A 16,630-nucleotide genomic window follows, 5' to 3' on the forward strand; every position below is an offset into this window, starting at 1 on the left:
ATACACTGCTTTTCTGTTCATGGGAGACATGCCTGACCCAAGAGCCAGCTCAGCTGTGTCAACCTTTCCTAAATAATCATGGCTAGGAGTAAACTGTCCTTCCTTGATAGGGTATATCCTTCCAGAATGAATATCTATATTGTTGGGACTGTCTTGCTGGGTTGGAGTTTCTCTGGACTGAAAGCAATGCTCTGCAGACCACATCCTCTACAGAAAGCATTTGTCAGGAGGTTGGGTCAGCCAGACGCTGTCTTGAGTAGCAGCAAGGTTCTGTTTGGGCCTCAGCACAGCATCCTTGCAATTGTATCAGAGGTGCTGTGAAACAGTTTGAGGAAGACTGTGTAGCTTAAAAACATCTTATGAAATTGCTGTTTGGGTAGTTGGAGGTTTTTTTAGGCTCCAGGATCCTAACTCTAGGAGTACATTTCCCCCAGTGGCACAGGAGCAGGAATACCCTGAGCTGGGATTGCTGCTGAAGGCCACGTAGCATTATGGTATGGTTTGACATTAAGCTTCATACTCTAATAGCATTAACTGTAAGTAAAACCTAGATTTAAAGGTCTCTAAATCCCAGTAGCTTGATCATTCAGACTGATTTGTCTGTGTCAGTGTCTCCTAATCAGTGAGGTGAACCCTGGTTTCTAGGTACAAGCTCTGTACTGGTTTGTCCACATCCTGAGGATCATGGCACAGAGCAGCACTGGATCATGAGACAAATGAAGGTTGGCATCTCAGCCTGATCCAACCATGTTGTCCAAGTGCTTTGTGGCAAGTGTGCAGCAGGAACAATCCAGGCAGGTACCACCCATGCAGTAAGTACAGTACTTCTGGGCATCACTGGACTTACTGCAGGTGTGGGTTTGTGCCCATCCTGTGCTTCTGGGAAGTGTTAGACAAAGTGACTTGGTGTGCATGTGTTCTACAGACAACCTGGGCGTCCTCAGCAGAGAAAGTTCTGCTCAGTGTGCACCCACCCAGAAGTTTTTCAGAGCTATTGTGCACAAGTGCCTTAGTGCTCTCTTCTGAGGACCACAGCTGGGTAGATACTGGCTTGGAAAAGCATCATCCCCAGTAAATCCATGCTGTTGATAAGAAAAAAGCAAATCCCTATAGGGATTTGTGAGGAAGCTCTGTACCAAAGGCAGTTACAGGATCTAAGTGGGACAAACAGAAGCAATGGTTTGGGTTGAATGTTTGGTGCTGGAGTCAAAAGCTACATTTTACAATTTTGAGGATCAGTTTTGGAATGATTGATCATCTGATCTCTACAGATGTTTACTTCTAAGACTCTTTTGCACTTCTGAATATAAAGGAACTGAAGTCCCTTTTTCATTGGCAGTGCAGTTACAGCCCAGGCAGCAGTGGTGCAACCTGGAGGGGCTGCAGTCATCCTTCCCCAACCATGCTTTTAGGTCCCTTCCCTTGCACCTAGTTCTGGCACTCAGCTTGACTTCTACTGAGCCAGTCCCAGGTGTCAAAGCAGGTAAAATCTCATTCTACACACCAGTAAAATAGTTTTCCATCTGGCTTGGCTCCTGAAATCAGGCAAACTTACATTTGATGTCAGGAGGTATTTTTCCTATTACATCCCATCAATTACTGCTTCTGTGTAGAGCATTCAGTGGTTTGCACAGGATTTACCTGGATAACAAACTTTTAACCTCTAATATTCCATGCCTCAGAATAATCAATGCAGTGTTTCTCTAATACCTTTTTTCCTTAAGGAGCAGGAGACAATATGGATGTATTTTATCTTTGTCAAAATGTTATTTGATGCTTCAGAGGAGAAACACCTCAGGTAGATTGAAGCTGTTATAATTATTTCTGGACTTTATTAAAGATGCTATGAACACAGAATCACAAATTTATCCTTGTGTATGTCCAGTCCAGGATCATTTCTTTAATACTGGTTTTCTGAAGTAAAGATGGTATGTGGTCTAGATATAAAATATCCTTGTATTTAAGGTTCCATTTTGGATATTTTCCATGTTGTCTTTTCTTACAGACTTTTTGGTGGCAAACCTAATAAACAAGTTCCCATCACAACGGCTGAAAATATGAAAAACTCAGTTGTCATCTCCAATCCTCATGCTACAATGAGCCAGCAGGGTAACCTTGATTCTCCGTCTGGCAGTGGGATTCTGAGCAGTGGGGGCAGCAGTCCTCTCTACAGTAAAAACACAGACCTGAACCAGTCTCCATTGGCTTCCAGTCCCAGCTCAGCACATTCAGCTCCTTCCAACAGTTTGACCTGGGGCACCAACGCCAGCAGCTCCTCTGCTGTTAGCAAGGATGGCATTGGATATCAGTCTGTCAGCAGCCTCCATACCAGCTGTGAATCCATTGACATCTCTCTGAGCAGTGGAGGTGGGCTGAGCCATAACTCCTCCAGTGGTTTGATCCCAGCCTCCAAAGATGATTCTCTGACTCCCTTTGTCCGAACCAACAGTGTTAAGACCACGCTGTCTGAAAGGTGAGTGGGTTTTTTTCCTGTTTCCATTAAGCTGGTGTGTATCTCAAATGTGAATCAAGTGCTGGGCAGCACTGCACATGCAAATCAAGCTGTGCTTTCTGCAAGATAATCCTGAATGGCATTATTAGAATGGACAAAGGCAAGGAGCCCCATTCAGAGCAAGAAGATGGGTTCAGGTGAGGTTTTTAGTTTGCTGTGATAGCCAAAGTGACAACTTTCCTTAATACCACATTCTACCTAGTATTTGAGGTTTGCATCATCCATTATCTTTCCAAAGTTGATCTGAGAGTGATATTAAAAAAAAACCTCCAGTAGTGTTAGCATTTTGATTTGAGAAGCCAACTGTTTTGTGTCTGTAACATTTGCCAAGCTTTTAAACTGGAGGTCATGCTGAAAAGAGAAGTCCCTGTCTTCCCAGTCACTTGATCCCTTTTCAGCCTCTCCCTGCAGCCCTGTCCCGTCTCCAGCTGCTCCCTACAGTGTTTCAGTTACAGGCATTCATGTGAATGCTTAGTGAACACGACTGGGAGATGGATCTTACTGAAAAGTGATCACCTGAATTATATTTCAGATGGATCAGTTCCTCAGCTCCTTACACCCTGAGATTCATTGGGATCTGTGTGGACAGAGGAGGAGCTGGGAGCAGAAGGGCAGGGAGGAGGGACCGGGACTGCTTTTTCAGCATCAGAGCTGTGTTAAGAGCAGATTGAGTTAACATCAGGATAAATCAGACAATGCCTTGCAGTGCATGCTCCCTGCACTTTTGTAGAAGGCAGTAATACTCCTGCAAGCATTGCAAACCAGCTGTAATCCTGATGTCTCATTATGCAGTCAGGTAGTAAAATTTTCAGAGTTGCATCTCAAGGGGGAAAATTACCTCTGAATATAATGTTCTGACAGTTTGGGTTTCTGTTTGTGTGTTATTATAACTCCTTTCTGTTCTCTCCTCTTTCCATTCTAATATTCCTTCTCTTGTTTTCTGTCTTGTTGGACTGATTTCCTCTAGCCCTCTTTCTTCCCCTGCTGCTAGCCCCAAATTCTGCCGAAATACTTTGCCCAGGAGACAGGACAGGTAATGCTGTCTCAGGACAGGAGTATGCACAAAGCTGGAGGTTTTGTTGCCCATCTCAGTCAAGCAAATTGTTTTGTGCCAGACTGTGCTGAGTCGAGTCCTCTGCTGTGTTCATTGTTCAGGTGTGGACTGACACAAGACATGCCAGTGAGAGTCCTCTCCAACACCTCATCTGCTTGCCTAAATCCATCTGGAGAATGGCATACAGCAGAGTTGTCATGGTTTGGGTGTTGCTTTAGTTACCAGGAACATCTTTTGTGGTTTATGGGGGTATTTTATTTTTTTTTTGCCCCTCCTCATTTCTTTGCCACAGGCAATTGGAAAATCTTGCTGTTTTCTTTTTTCAGCCAATCTAAACTCTCACTAGCATTTCAGCATCCCTCTGGCATGCTGCTTTTCCCACTGCCTTTCAGGCCTGTCTTTTTTTGTTGTGAAGTCCCAGTGTCATTCAGTGTTGTCAGTCTTTTATTGCAGTTTGGCTCGTGAGTGTTTTGCGGGGACTTGGGGTGCATCCATCCTTGTAGAGTTGAATGCTAAAGTTTAGGAAAAGGTAATCCAGATCTAAACATTCTAGCTCACTTTTTTTTGTTCACTGCTGTAATTTGAGTCTCTCCCACGCTGTAATTTAGCTGGAAGGATTGCCATGAAGTGGATTCATTTCAACACCTGGATGTTTTCTTTACAAATCTCTGCTCAGTTACAAGTTCATCATTTGTGAAAAAATAAACTTAGGCATTTGGATGGCTTGTAGATTCATATTTGCTTGTGGAATTCAAGCTGAGATTTGAAAATTTAACCAGTCTGTGCTCAATGCTTTTACATTGCAGTAATTAGCTGCATTCCCTAAATGGTGCCTGCTGAAAGAAATGACAGGAAGGTGGCTGGGACTTGGAGATTCTCATCAGTTTTCACCAGTAGTCTGCCTCACGCCTGCTGAAAAGCAGATCTCTAAGCATCCATTTGGCATTTAAAGAATCATTTTTGCTCACTGTGGGTAGGAAAAATAGCAAAACCACGTTGTGAGCAGATGGGATTCATTGGCATGGTACCAGCTGCATGTTTGTGCAAATCCATACCTGGGTAAGGAGGCTTTTGCATGTTTCTGTAGGAAGGCCCCAGCACCTTTTCCTCTGGAAAGGTGATGCAGATGTTTGTACGTCCTTCTTCGTCCTGATCTTATCCCTTCCCTTTTGTTCTTCTCTGAAGTTCTTTTCTTTTAACTTTTCTGCAGCGACCCACATCTTGATAGGAACACTTTGCCTAAGAAGGGACTCAGGTATTGGTGTTTCCACATGGTTTAACAGCTTTTGTGGTGGCTTTGGAGTTTGCTTTGTGTTTCTGTTGTGGCTGGTGGTGATGGTCGCAGTTTGCAAGAGGTGGCAACAATATTCTTCCATTCTTTCCTTCTTTCATTCTTTCTTTCTTTAATTCTTTATTTCTTATGTTCTTTCATTCTTTTATTCTTTCTTTAGTTCTTTTGCTCCTTTATTCTTTTGTTCTTTCGTGCTTCCTATCTTTCATCCTCAAAGAAGGCCATTGACCCCTGTGCTTTTTTCCATCCAGTTGCTTCTCCACTTGAGCAAGAATTGTGGCTTTTGCTGGCTGAATTGCTGAAAAGCATCTCATAAACCATCATTGAGCTTGACTTGAAAACAATAATTTGACAGCTTCTATGGCTGTTACATGGAATGACTTGAGATCATTTTCACTCCAGGAACATTGGTGTCGATATACAAATAAAAAAGATCTTCAATATAATGTGAAACCTTTTAGGATGAGATTGGATATATTAATTAAAAAATATATATTTGCTTCAGAATACTTAAATATTTAAGGCTCTTATAGGTATAATGTCTACTCTCCTAGAAAAGAAGGAAAAAAATTCCCAATTGGCTTCTCATACATGTTGTATTTCTGTAAGATAATGATTTTTATAATATTAAAAAACTGCACCAAAGTCAGCAATTCCAGCAAGATAATCAACATTAGATGTGTTAATTAAATTCTTCAAGTATTACAGAAGGTATCTTAGACAATTCAGCAAATTGCAGCTTCAAAAATTGCTTCATGCAGCTTCTAGGATCACTGAGTTAATGCCTTGAAATTGCAGCTGCAATTTATTCTGTGCTCTGTACATTATTCTTCACAGCAGCTTTGTCCCATGAAGCCAAGTGCTCAAAGCACTGTGTTTAAAATATTTCTGTGATTCTCAAGTATGTCTCTAATAAATAAAGACTGTCATTTAAGACTGAAACACCTGAGTGCTAAAGAGGTAGGTATTAGATGCTGAAAAAAAAAATTGATAGTGTGTTAAAGTAAAATTATTTCTAAAAACCCCTTTCTTAATAAATTGATAGGTGTGCAAAGTTTGAGAGGTGCAGATGGTCAGAGGCTATTTCTGAAGTGTTGAGGCACGAGCAGAAAAATGCAATTGAAAGAAGTCTGAGTTTCTACAGTGTTGATTATTGTAGTGTTCCCATTGGTTTAAAATAGTCTTAATAAGAGATAACTTGCTGGAGAGTATTTAGTTGGATGGAATCTAATTAAATAGATAATATCAACTAAGAATATGCTCCAAGTGTTTAGTTTTTGAAAGAGAGCAAGTAACTCATAAATACTTCTCAAAAGCACTGAATTCCATCTGCAGATGATTGTCTTCATGATGCTCTTTCTGCTGCTACCTGTACCCTATCACTTATTTCACACAGCACCTCTGGTATCATACCTGTTTTTCAGACACAGAAGCAGATTTAAAACTTTGCTGAGGTTGTTTTGCTGTTGACTTTGGCATAGGCAATGTTTCTGCTGTTTTCTTTGCCTTCAGAAAAGGCTAAACATAGTCTGCTTTCTGGTGATTTAAAGCTATTAGTGGTGAACTAAATGGGTTACACCTCCACAGGCCTATATATTAGGTCACAACTTGTTTAAATATCTGAGATTGGCTTTGTTGACTTGAATTTGGTTTTAACATAAGACAAAGAAAGCTAAGCTTAGCAATGCACCAAAATATGAAAATAGTGACAGAATTTTGGCATAACCTAAGCAAAGGTTTCTTTAATTATGGCTTTATTCTTTAATCTTACACACACAATACACTTTTACTCCATGGTGCACAAACTTTTATCTGTAGCTTTGTGTTCACTAAGAGTTTGGCTACTTCTGAAGCCATAGGAGAAGAGATTTGGGGTTTGTTTTTTTTCCCCAGACAGAAGTGGAATGAATTAGAAATAGCTTGGAACAGCTCCTTAATTCAGAATTGTGTAAGGTTTATATAATCACAATCCTTAAATCTTGGATGAGAATTCTTCTATCTTTCTTTCCCTCTCTCCCTCCCTCCCCAAGTCTTGTGACATTTCATGATTAAGGTGTTTTATTTTTATTTTATTTTAAATGTCAAAGCCTATTTTGAAAAAACCTGTTTTTGCAGGTATACTCCATCCTCCCAGCTCCGCAATCAGGAAGATGCAAAGGAATGGCTGCGGTCCCATTCAGCAGGAGGGCTTCAGGATACTGCTGGCAATTCCCCATTTTCTTCTGGATCCAGCATAACATCCCCCTCTGGAACTAGATTTAACTTCTCACAGCTTGGTGAATAATTATCTGTTTGGATAATCCTAGCAATACGTTGTGTGTCTTGAAAATAGCCTATTACACAATAGAATTTTCTTGCAGCAGCTTGGAGTCCCAGGTTCATCCTGAGGAAGCACTTTTATTGAAATCTGTGACTAATTAGCATTATTATCTGGGATGCCCAAAGGTGGCAACCTTGCAGTAACTCTTTGAAAATGCATTTCTGGGAGTAGCCAGATGCCTTAATATAAACTGTGAGCTATTCAGCAGAGCTAGTTGTTAATACCCCACATCACTGTCTTTCAAGAACTGAAAAGATTGTCAGTCTGTTTAGTAATATTGCTTTAAAACCCAAGTTTATTACTTACACTATGTGGCAGTCTCATCTTTAATCTTTGTATTTGTCAAGAGCTTTGCTGGAGAATCACACAAAGCTCAATCCAAAATAATATATAGAAGTCAGAAGAATTTTAAGTCAGAAAAAATGCCATTCCTGCACTTCGTTACATTGATGAAAAAAACTTTTTGAATGAAGGAAATAATAAAAGTTGATTTACAGGATCCATAAAGCATCAGAGATTCTGATTGGCCATATCAGCAGCTGAAATAAACTCAAGTGTCAGTAGTGTGTGTGAAGGTTACCTTCTGGTGTGAAGGTTAAATGCTGCTTAGTTACCTTTGCAGCTTGATAAGGTATAGAAACCAATCCTAACAGTATATATATTTTCTTTTAAGTTAAATGACATTTGGAAAGCACTATGACCAAATTTTCTGTTCCTTTTGGACTTTCAGAAGCCCTTTCCATCTTTTCCAGAGCAGTGAATAACATGCAGAATAGTTAAACCTAAACATGTGAATATCTTGCATCATGTGAATTTGCAGCAGCTCACAGGGTCACTTCTTTCCCTGCAGTTTGGAATTGGCAGCAGGGATGTTTTAGAGCCTCTCTTTGAGCATGCTGAGAAAAAACATATTAAATGAACAGCTTTAAATAAACTGACACTTCACAAAATTTCAGCTGAGCATACACAGGCTGTAATTACATTGCCAACAGCTAACAAACTGTCATGGAAGTTCTTGAAAGTGCTTTAATGGTCAAAAAAAAAAAAAAAAAAATCTAGCCCAGGTTAACTCTTTGTGGCAAGTGTTGAAGATTACTTACATTAAAAGCTTCAAAAGCTATTTAGCCACAAGCAATAAGAAAATATTTTTATTTCTTAGGAAGGAGCTTGGAGATATTGGAGTGAAGAGAGATCAGTGTGTTTAACAGCAGAGGTTGATGTGAATGTTGGGTGCCTTTAAGAAGTGTAATATCTTCCACAGTAGTTTGCATCAGTGTGTAGAAACAGGCAGTGACAGCACATCAAAAGGAGTTGAAAAGCAATTTTGTTCTCTTTTTTTCCAGAAATGAATGAGTTCTTAGTAAATTGCAGGTTATAATTTTAGTGCAAAAGCTATTTAAAAAGATGGGAAACTGGAGTAGAAGTTTTGTACTCTAAACACTGGCTGGGAGGGTATTGGCTTTTGAGGCCAAATTGGTATTTTCTAATTCTTAGAACTTCATAGTGGAAAGAAACAATTCTGAAATATAGAGGTATTAGGAAACGAAAGCTCTTAAAATTAGTGACTTAAGTAAATAGCAAAATGTCATTTGCTAAGAACTTAAAGGCTTTGAAGGAGGTGGTTTGCAAGGCCTGCTCTATAGAGGTAAAACACTAGTTCAGATTCCATTGGGTGTTTTAGTACTTTTGGGGGCAAGATTCCTCCAAATTAAACGAGGGTTAAGTAGCTCATGCCTACAAGGTGTTAGTGACTGAGCTTGTCTGTAGAAGCACAGACATATCACCATGTTTAAAATGACCTTGTTTACTTGAGTTTCAATATTCACTACCTGGATTTGCATACCTCTTATTTGAATTAATTGAACTTGAAAAAATAACGAAGCCTGGAGAGGATGACATCCAAAATTCGTGTCTTAAAGAAAAACAACAAAAAGGTTTTTTGGTGGTTGCAAAAAAAATTAGGTATGAAAATTTGTGGTCGTGCCAATCAATTGGTGTTTATTCTTCACTTTCTAGCAAGCCCAACCACTGCAGCCCAGATGAGCCTCTCAAATCCAACCATGCTACGGACCCACAGCCTCTCCAACGCAGATGGGCCCTACGACCCCTACAGTGACACACGCTTCAGGAACAGCTCCATGTCCCTGGATGAGAAAAGCAGAACAATGAGTCGGTCTGGTTCCTTCCGTGATGGCTTTGAAGAAGGTCAGTAAAGTCTGTGATGGGGCTGGAAATTCTAGGAGATGGCATTTTCACACAAACCAGGTTAAAATTTGGTGCTTTCCAGTTCAGCGTAGGGGTCATTTCAGAGCACGATTCTCTGCCTGTGGAGTTCTCAGTGTCAGATAAAACTTTACTCCTGGTCATCCTTGTGCTGGTATCCATTCAGTGATCCTTCTGCTTGATCAGGATAATGCAGTAAAGGAAAACTGTGTCATTACAGGAATTAACCTCTGTGCCATGCTCTTGGAAACCTGGATGATCATGAACAAAAATTGCTGATGCTTAGTCAGTTGTATTCCACTCTCTGAAGAACACTCCTGCTCTTGCTAAAGAATTCCTTGATGTGATCTGTGAAGGAACTTGAATCACTGCATTGCTGTTATACATAGATTTGGTTTTGCAAGAGGTACTACAGCAAAACTTACTCAGGTTTTATTGAAGATATCTTTGAAGAATTGTAACTCTAGTTGTTTAAGCATGCTTAAGATTGCAGCAAATCTATTTAGCATGTTGAAGGTTAAACTATATCTTATAATTCAGAAATTCTTGTCCAGAAGACTAATTTGGGAGAATACTTAATAAGTATTAAATGTTTGAGGATGAACCATTTAAAGAAAAGGAAAAGGGAAGAGTTAGGTGGAATGGTCTCCAAAGTGCTTTTCATTTATTTTAAAAATGTAATAAAAATGAAGCCCAAGACACCTCTACAAACTTCCAGGCTTGAAAGCAGTAGAAAAAGATCACTTTTGTGTTTGGGGAAGGAATTTGACCTTGCTGCAGAAATCCCTTTCAGGTTTTCCTAATTTTGGGGGACCTACAAGGACAATTAATAATTTACCAGGTGGGATAGATGCTTAGGTGGTCTCCATACAGGCAGGGGTAGCCTGTTTATTACCTCCTGCTTATTTCTCAGGGAATCACAAGTGGTTCTGGTTATGGTCAGGTATCTTGTCCTGTGCTATCAAACCTGTGGGGTCTCATTCACTTTCATCTTGATAGAAAAGATCAAAAAGTATTATAGAAAATAAATCTGTGGTTAACAAACAAATTGATTTTATACAATCAGCCAGTGTCAATGAAACATAAATCCAGGTCCTAAACAAAGTAATAAAATTAATTGCCCTTGGAATATATACATTTGTATTCCTTTTTGTGTTCCTCTCTGCAGTACCTGTTGTTCCCTCTGCTTTTTGGACCATTGATCACAGCTAGACCCTTTCTTTTCTAACATGAAAAGTGATACATGCTTGCCTATGCATTTATAGTGCTTTAAAATAATAGCTCCCAAACAATTTGGGTTTGTAGCATGCATGCAGATGCATGTTAACTGCAAAAACCAGGAATCACTCAAGAGCATAACTGCCTTCAGGCTCTTAATTAAATAGCCTCAAAGTAGCCATCTGTAGAGACTTTAAAAAGAAATTGTGCAAAAATATTAACTCCTTAGCTATCCTTGAAACTAGAAATCTCAGGTTATCTACACATTCAAGCAATGCAGTGGTGATGCTTTTCAAGGCAGGAGTATGGATCCCAGATTTATGTGTTCTTTCTCTTTTTTCATTTTGAATCTTTGCTCCTTCAAAGTCTCAACATGATCCAGTTGGTGCTGATTCTAAAATGTGTGTGTCCCAAGCCATTGGAAAGGACTCAGTTTCTCCTCTGGCCAGCTGATATGGTTGCTCTTTGGAATACATCCCTCTTAGTAAAAAAACTGCACAAATCTAGAGAGGCAAGCCAGAAAACAAAATTACATTATCTGTATGAGTCTATTGGTGGCCTTGTGCAGCACTGCCTGTGCTTTGGGTTTCCTTCTTGCAGAGGGCAGTCTGAAGGGTAAAATGCAGGTAGAAAGAGAAGTGACAAGGAGATGTTAGGAGTTTAGCATCTATGATATGAAGAGACCTAAAATAGATGAGGAATCTTAAGCTTGGAGAAAGGATGTTTGGAGGGTGATGATAATCCATAATTTAGTGTATTATGAGGAAGTTGTTTATCCATTACTTCTCCTATCACAGTGTTGTGGAGACACTCCAGAACCTGCTGAATCAGCCTAAAACAACTGCAAGGAATTATCTTTCTAAACACAAGGGTTTTGCAGACAAAATACATCAGTGGCTTCAGAAGCAGTGAAGCAAGTTAATGGTAGAGAGATCACAGCAACTATGAAAAATAATGGTCTGGCTCGAGCTTCCATCTCAGGAATTTCCATTTCTGCTGATTCCCAGAAGATGCAAAGATGTACCTGGGGAAAAAAATCCCAGGATACCTGCCTCCTTCTTGCATTCTTTTCCCTCACCATGTGCTGTGGTTGCAGCCAGAGATGGAGCACAGGATTAAGCAGCCCCTGGCTCTGACTCAGGCCAGATATTTTTATGTTCTTACTGCAGTGCAGTCCTTGACTATGAAAGTCATTTTAATTGAAAATATGATTAGCTAGAAAAAGTAAATGGGGTGAGAGTTTTTGTGCTTTCTTGTGGGTTTTCTAAATTGTCTTAAATTCCTTCAGAAGCCATCCTAGACTTTGTTTACTTCTCTTTCCAGCTTTCCCTTAGGATACAATGTCAGTGGGAAAGCAGAGCCCTTTTATTATGAATGTAGGAGAGTAGCAGTAGGTGATTAGGACAGCTTTTCTCAGCTTACTTTTTTTCTTTTTCTGGAGGTTTTAGATGAAAGAAAAAGTGATTTAACAAGATTTCATGCCATTTTTATGAAGCGGCTTGGAGTTTGCATGAATATTTCAATTAATAGTATTTTATATCTAAAAATAAAAAGAAGGCTAATTTTGCATGTTTCAGTAGCAGAAAGAATAGCTTCAGGTAGGTGTTTTTTTTTAATAGCATAATAAAAAATGAAATTACATAATTCCTAACATCAGGGTGATGGTAACAACCTTGAAAATCAATATATATGTGTATCTTTTACTGAATCTATATATTAAGTGCAAAAACTGCTTGAAACAGTTCCAGAAAAGGGTTTGTAGCCATGTTTTCACTCCAATACTACAAACTTTGCCATGTTGAAGAAAAGTCATTGCTTTAAAGAAAGATCAGTTAATTTATTGGGTTTTCTATCTTGAGTAAGCCCTTTTGTAGGAGTCTTAAGTTGTCATAAGAAATACTTAATTCTGAACAACTTTTCATCAAAATTTTTCAGTCTTTGTGACCACACCTCACTTTTCAAAAGAAAACCAAGTATTATTAAATTGTTAAAACAACTCCAGCAAGTCAAAGTTTATGGATTGTACTACCTGGCCATGCATTCTTCAAACTACATTAATGGTGCAATAATATAATTAAGTTTGTGCTGGCTGATGAAATTTGTGGAACTATTTCTTCAGCAGGCTGATCACTGGCAGTGGATTATCTGTGATGAATCCACTGTGGGTTTGCTGTATTTATATTCATTGTGTTTATTTTCTTTCCTTTAGTGCATGGTTCTTCTCTCTCTCTGGTATCCAGTACATCATCTATATATTCAACAGTGAGTATAATGAAATAAACTAATTGGTTTTGCTAATTTAATTCAGTGCTACTGTTGTGCTAATTATTGTTGCCATTCAAGGAGGAGATTTTTGTTGTTTTTTTTTTTTAAAAAGCATTTTTAATTTGATTATGTTCTGGATGAAGAAAGTGTTTACATTCATAAAGATGTCTGTGGATATTTAACAGTATCAACATTAAACACAGATGCTAATGGCCTAAAAGCAGCAATTTATTTTTTATTCAGTATTTTACAGCTACATTAAATAAGCTTTGCTACAAAGGGCCTCAGTAGATCTAAGGAGATTTGAGCTTTCATTATCTAAAGCACCTAAAATTTGCTGTTTAAAGTCATTCCAGCCTTGGAATAATGATTTGATACTAAAGATGTTTGAGTAAGTTTCTTAATGCACAGGTTTTAATAATTCTAAAGAAAACAGAAAACTGTGCCAGTAATATTTTCTCCAGAAGTGTGTCTTCAGTTAGGTTATGTGATGCTAAAATAAGGCTTGCTGGAGTTAAAAAATACTGGAGTTTTCAAATGCTTGTTACTTTTGCTGATTTACTAATAGCCTGATGAAAGATTTTCCATTTACTGTGGAAGACTGTGGATACCCCAGCCAGCCTGATAAAAGGTTTGGGGAGTTTCTTAAAAATAATAGAACAGGCTGAGTTGGAGGGGATGTTGCTCAACCCCTGTGTAATGAGCAGGGACATCTTCAACTCGATGAGGGTGCTCAGAGTCCCATCCAACCTGACCTAGAATGGTTCTGGGGCACCATCACCTCTCTGGGCAACCTCTTCCTCTGTCTCACCTTCCTCATTTTAAAAAATTTCTTCCTTTTATCTAGTGTAAATGCACCCTCTTTTAGCTGAAAACCATTTCTCCTTGTCCTAGTGCTCCAAGCCCTACAAAAAAGTTTGTCTCCATCTTTCTTGTAGGCCCCCTTTAAGCACAACCCTTTTGAAAAGCAGTGGATAATAATTACCTCTAAAATATGTGATAATTGAATAGGATCTTCAGTTTCACATGATGCATGATGCACCTTCATGCTTCCCAGACATCCACACCTGAAACAAACCTGTGATACAAGGGTACATGGAAGAACTTGCTCTTGGAAGATGATGTACAACTGTCTCTGAAGTCTGTTGAGGCAACATGGTGTTATTTTTAGTGTTTTTTCACATGTTTCACTGCTAGGAAACTGCATGTGTAGCCTGACCCTAAGAGCTTGCTAATAAATTTAAAAATTATTTTGTTAGTTTTGTTATTGAACTTGTCTCAAGCAAAGTCCATATGAAGCCAAACCAGATAACATATTGGGAGGTCTTTTCTTTTGGGGCTGTTATTTATAACCCTGAGAGCCACAAGAAGAGCACTCAGCAGCTATTCCTAAGCTTTAGTTGATACTTTTGCTGCCCAAGCACCAGTGGCTCTTAATAGCATGGTTTCTGGGTATAATTTTTGTGGAGGCTGGTAGTGGACATGTTTGCATAAGAGTGGTGGAGTATGCAACTTCCTAGCATATATTTCTCTTTGCTGATAATTTTGGTTAGCAACAAGCTGTAGTAGCCACAGTCTGATCATGCAGACCACAGTGGATGGTCAGTACATCCATTTTGCAGCCTCAGATAACCAGTTGTGTCTGCTCAGCTTTTCATCACCACAATCCTTAGGCAGCAGCACCCAAGTAATTTATTATTTTCCCCACACCACTTTGGAATGCAAAAAGCTGAGCTCCATCCCAAGCAGAGCATGGGAAAAAACAAGAATTTCCTGGGATCTGCTGGGTTCTGTGACTGTCCTGAGCCTGCAGAGCTTCAGGCAATCCCTTACACACAGTCAGGGCTTCACCTTTCCGTGGGTCAGACTCTTGAGTTGCACTGCTTGGCAGGCTAGGAAGTGCAGGAAGAAGTGCTGTACAAGCAGCTTGGTTTCTTTTTCTATAGAGAAAATAAATGAGGAGGTAATCTTAAATTGCATATGGATGCAGGAACCCAAAATGAGGAATTCCCATGAGTTTTTCAGCTGCAAAAAATTAAAACAGACCTGAAAAATTGTAAAGAATTGTCAGGCTGGTGATGTTATAATATCCTCATCTATTTTCTTCTGTTTTTATTTTATAGCCTGAAGAAAAGTGCCAGTCAGAGGTAAGAGCACACAGGTTTTGACAGGCACAAATGTTCTGTCAGGACACTCTGCATTTTGTGTCTTGCTGTGATTACTCCAAATCATGGTGCAGTAAAAGTGCTTTCTTCAAATATATAGATTCGGAAGCTACGAAGAGAGTTGGATGCATCCCAAGAAAAAGTCTCAGCTCTGACAACTCAGTTGACTGCCAATGTGAGTACAGCTCTGAGAACACTGCCAGGGAATGCATTTAATGCACCACTTGCCACCCCAGTTTTTTAGGGGGCAGAAAAAAATCAATGTGTCTGACTTTTGGTTCACATTACCTGGGTGTTTAAAAGAGTGACTGCATGCATGTGGGACCTTTCCAAAAATAATATCTTCTGTCCTACTGAACTGTCTTGTGTCTTCCTTTAAATACTGAATTATAATACTCATTCTGCTTTAGATCTATGTAAATCATCTTCGTGTGTTGAGAAAATCATTGAAGTTGGGGTATTTTTTTATTGTAAATAGTGTTTTGCATTGACATTTGGGTGGGATGAGATACAGATGAAACTAATAATTATTAGGAATAAAAATCAGTAGAAATAGGGTTTGAAATGCATTTTGCTATTGCAAGATATGAGCTAATGGCATGAGAGGTAACAGTGGCTAAAGGGACTCTGAGAACTGATTTCAAGTTATGCCTAAGGAATGGTCATTCCTCATTTCTAACCAGTGCAGACAGTAGTTCTTGTTTTCTCCAAGGAATTTGATGGATAAGTAATGTAAGACACTTGAGGGGAAAAAAAAAAAAAAAAAAAAAGAAAAGAAAATATTTGAAAGCCAGGAGGTGATGAGGCAACATGATGGGTGACCCTGAGCAAGTTTATTTGTGAGTTCTGTGCTGGAGTCACAGATAGCAGAAATCTGCAAACCAGAAGCTTGCTATGAAAATAAGCAGTTCTAGAGTAAATAACTTGCAGATGAATAATCATCAAACTGGATCATACCAACATCCTAGTTTGTGGGAATGGATAAACATCAGAATGGAGGCTACTGCAGAGGGCATTCCTGTCCAGCTACTCTCTAAATAGGAGGAATTTGGGGGGTAATCTACTGGGGTGTTCACTGCAGGCATGACTGTGCTTCAGCCAGCTTCCAAAACCAGGAACACAGCTAATGGAGAAGGTTACATGGACTGCACGTAACCACTCAGTCACTTTCCCAAGAGAAAAAGACATTTTTTTTTTAAATCTTCCAAAAATTAAAACTTAAGTTTGCCTTTCAAATACAAAGGGGACTGAATACACGAATTATTTTTTATCCAGAAGCTTCTTTTACATGTGAAAAGGCAAGACCAGATTCTCTTGCATAGACATTTATCATGTTTTTTAATAACCCAGCTTATGTCCTACAAACAAAGAACCCGTTAGCTCTGCCTTAGTTCTGGTGCATTCTTTTTTATGGGATATTCAGGTTCAGCAGGCTGTTCCTCAGCAGTAACCTGTCCTAAAGAGCATAGCACTACTCCATGGTGCCTGCCCCATTTATTATTAATTTCCAAAAAAATGTGTGAGTTGTTACTACCACTGGCTTTGCAGAAATTAATTTTTAACGTGCTGGTGCTGTACAGTT

The 16,630-nt window shown here is 39.2% G+C and overlaps 1 protein-coding gene across 1 annotated transcript in view; it reads left to right on the forward strand.

The window, feature by feature from the left end:
* The window catches only part of NAV2 (neuron navigator 2), a 197,132-nt gene that overhangs the window by 156,217 nt on the left and 24,285 nt on the right, over positions 1–16,630 (forward strand). Inside the window, exons 16-23 of the mRNA XM_030450955.1 lie at positions 2,006–2,473; positions 3,480–3,545; positions 4,777–4,821; positions 6,973–7,133; positions 9,194–9,382; positions 12,828–12,880; positions 15,007–15,030; positions 15,149–15,223. Coding sequence (XP_030306815.1) covers positions 2,006–2,473; positions 3,480–3,545; positions 4,777–4,821; positions 6,973–7,133; positions 9,194–9,382; positions 12,828–12,880; positions 15,007–15,030; positions 15,149–15,223 — 1,081 coding nt within the window. The remainder of the gene's footprint in view (positions 1–2,005; positions 2,474–3,479; positions 3,546–4,776; positions 4,822–6,972; positions 7,134–9,193; positions 9,383–12,827; positions 12,881–15,006; positions 15,031–15,148; positions 15,224–16,630) is intronic.

This window comes from Calypte anna, chromosome 5 (genome assembly GCF_003957555.1).
Source record: "Calypte anna isolate BGI_N300 chromosome 5, bCalAnn1_v1.p, whole genome shotgun sequence".
Lineage (NCBI taxonomy): Eukaryota > Metazoa > Chordata > Aves > Apodiformes > Trochilidae > Calypte > Calypte anna.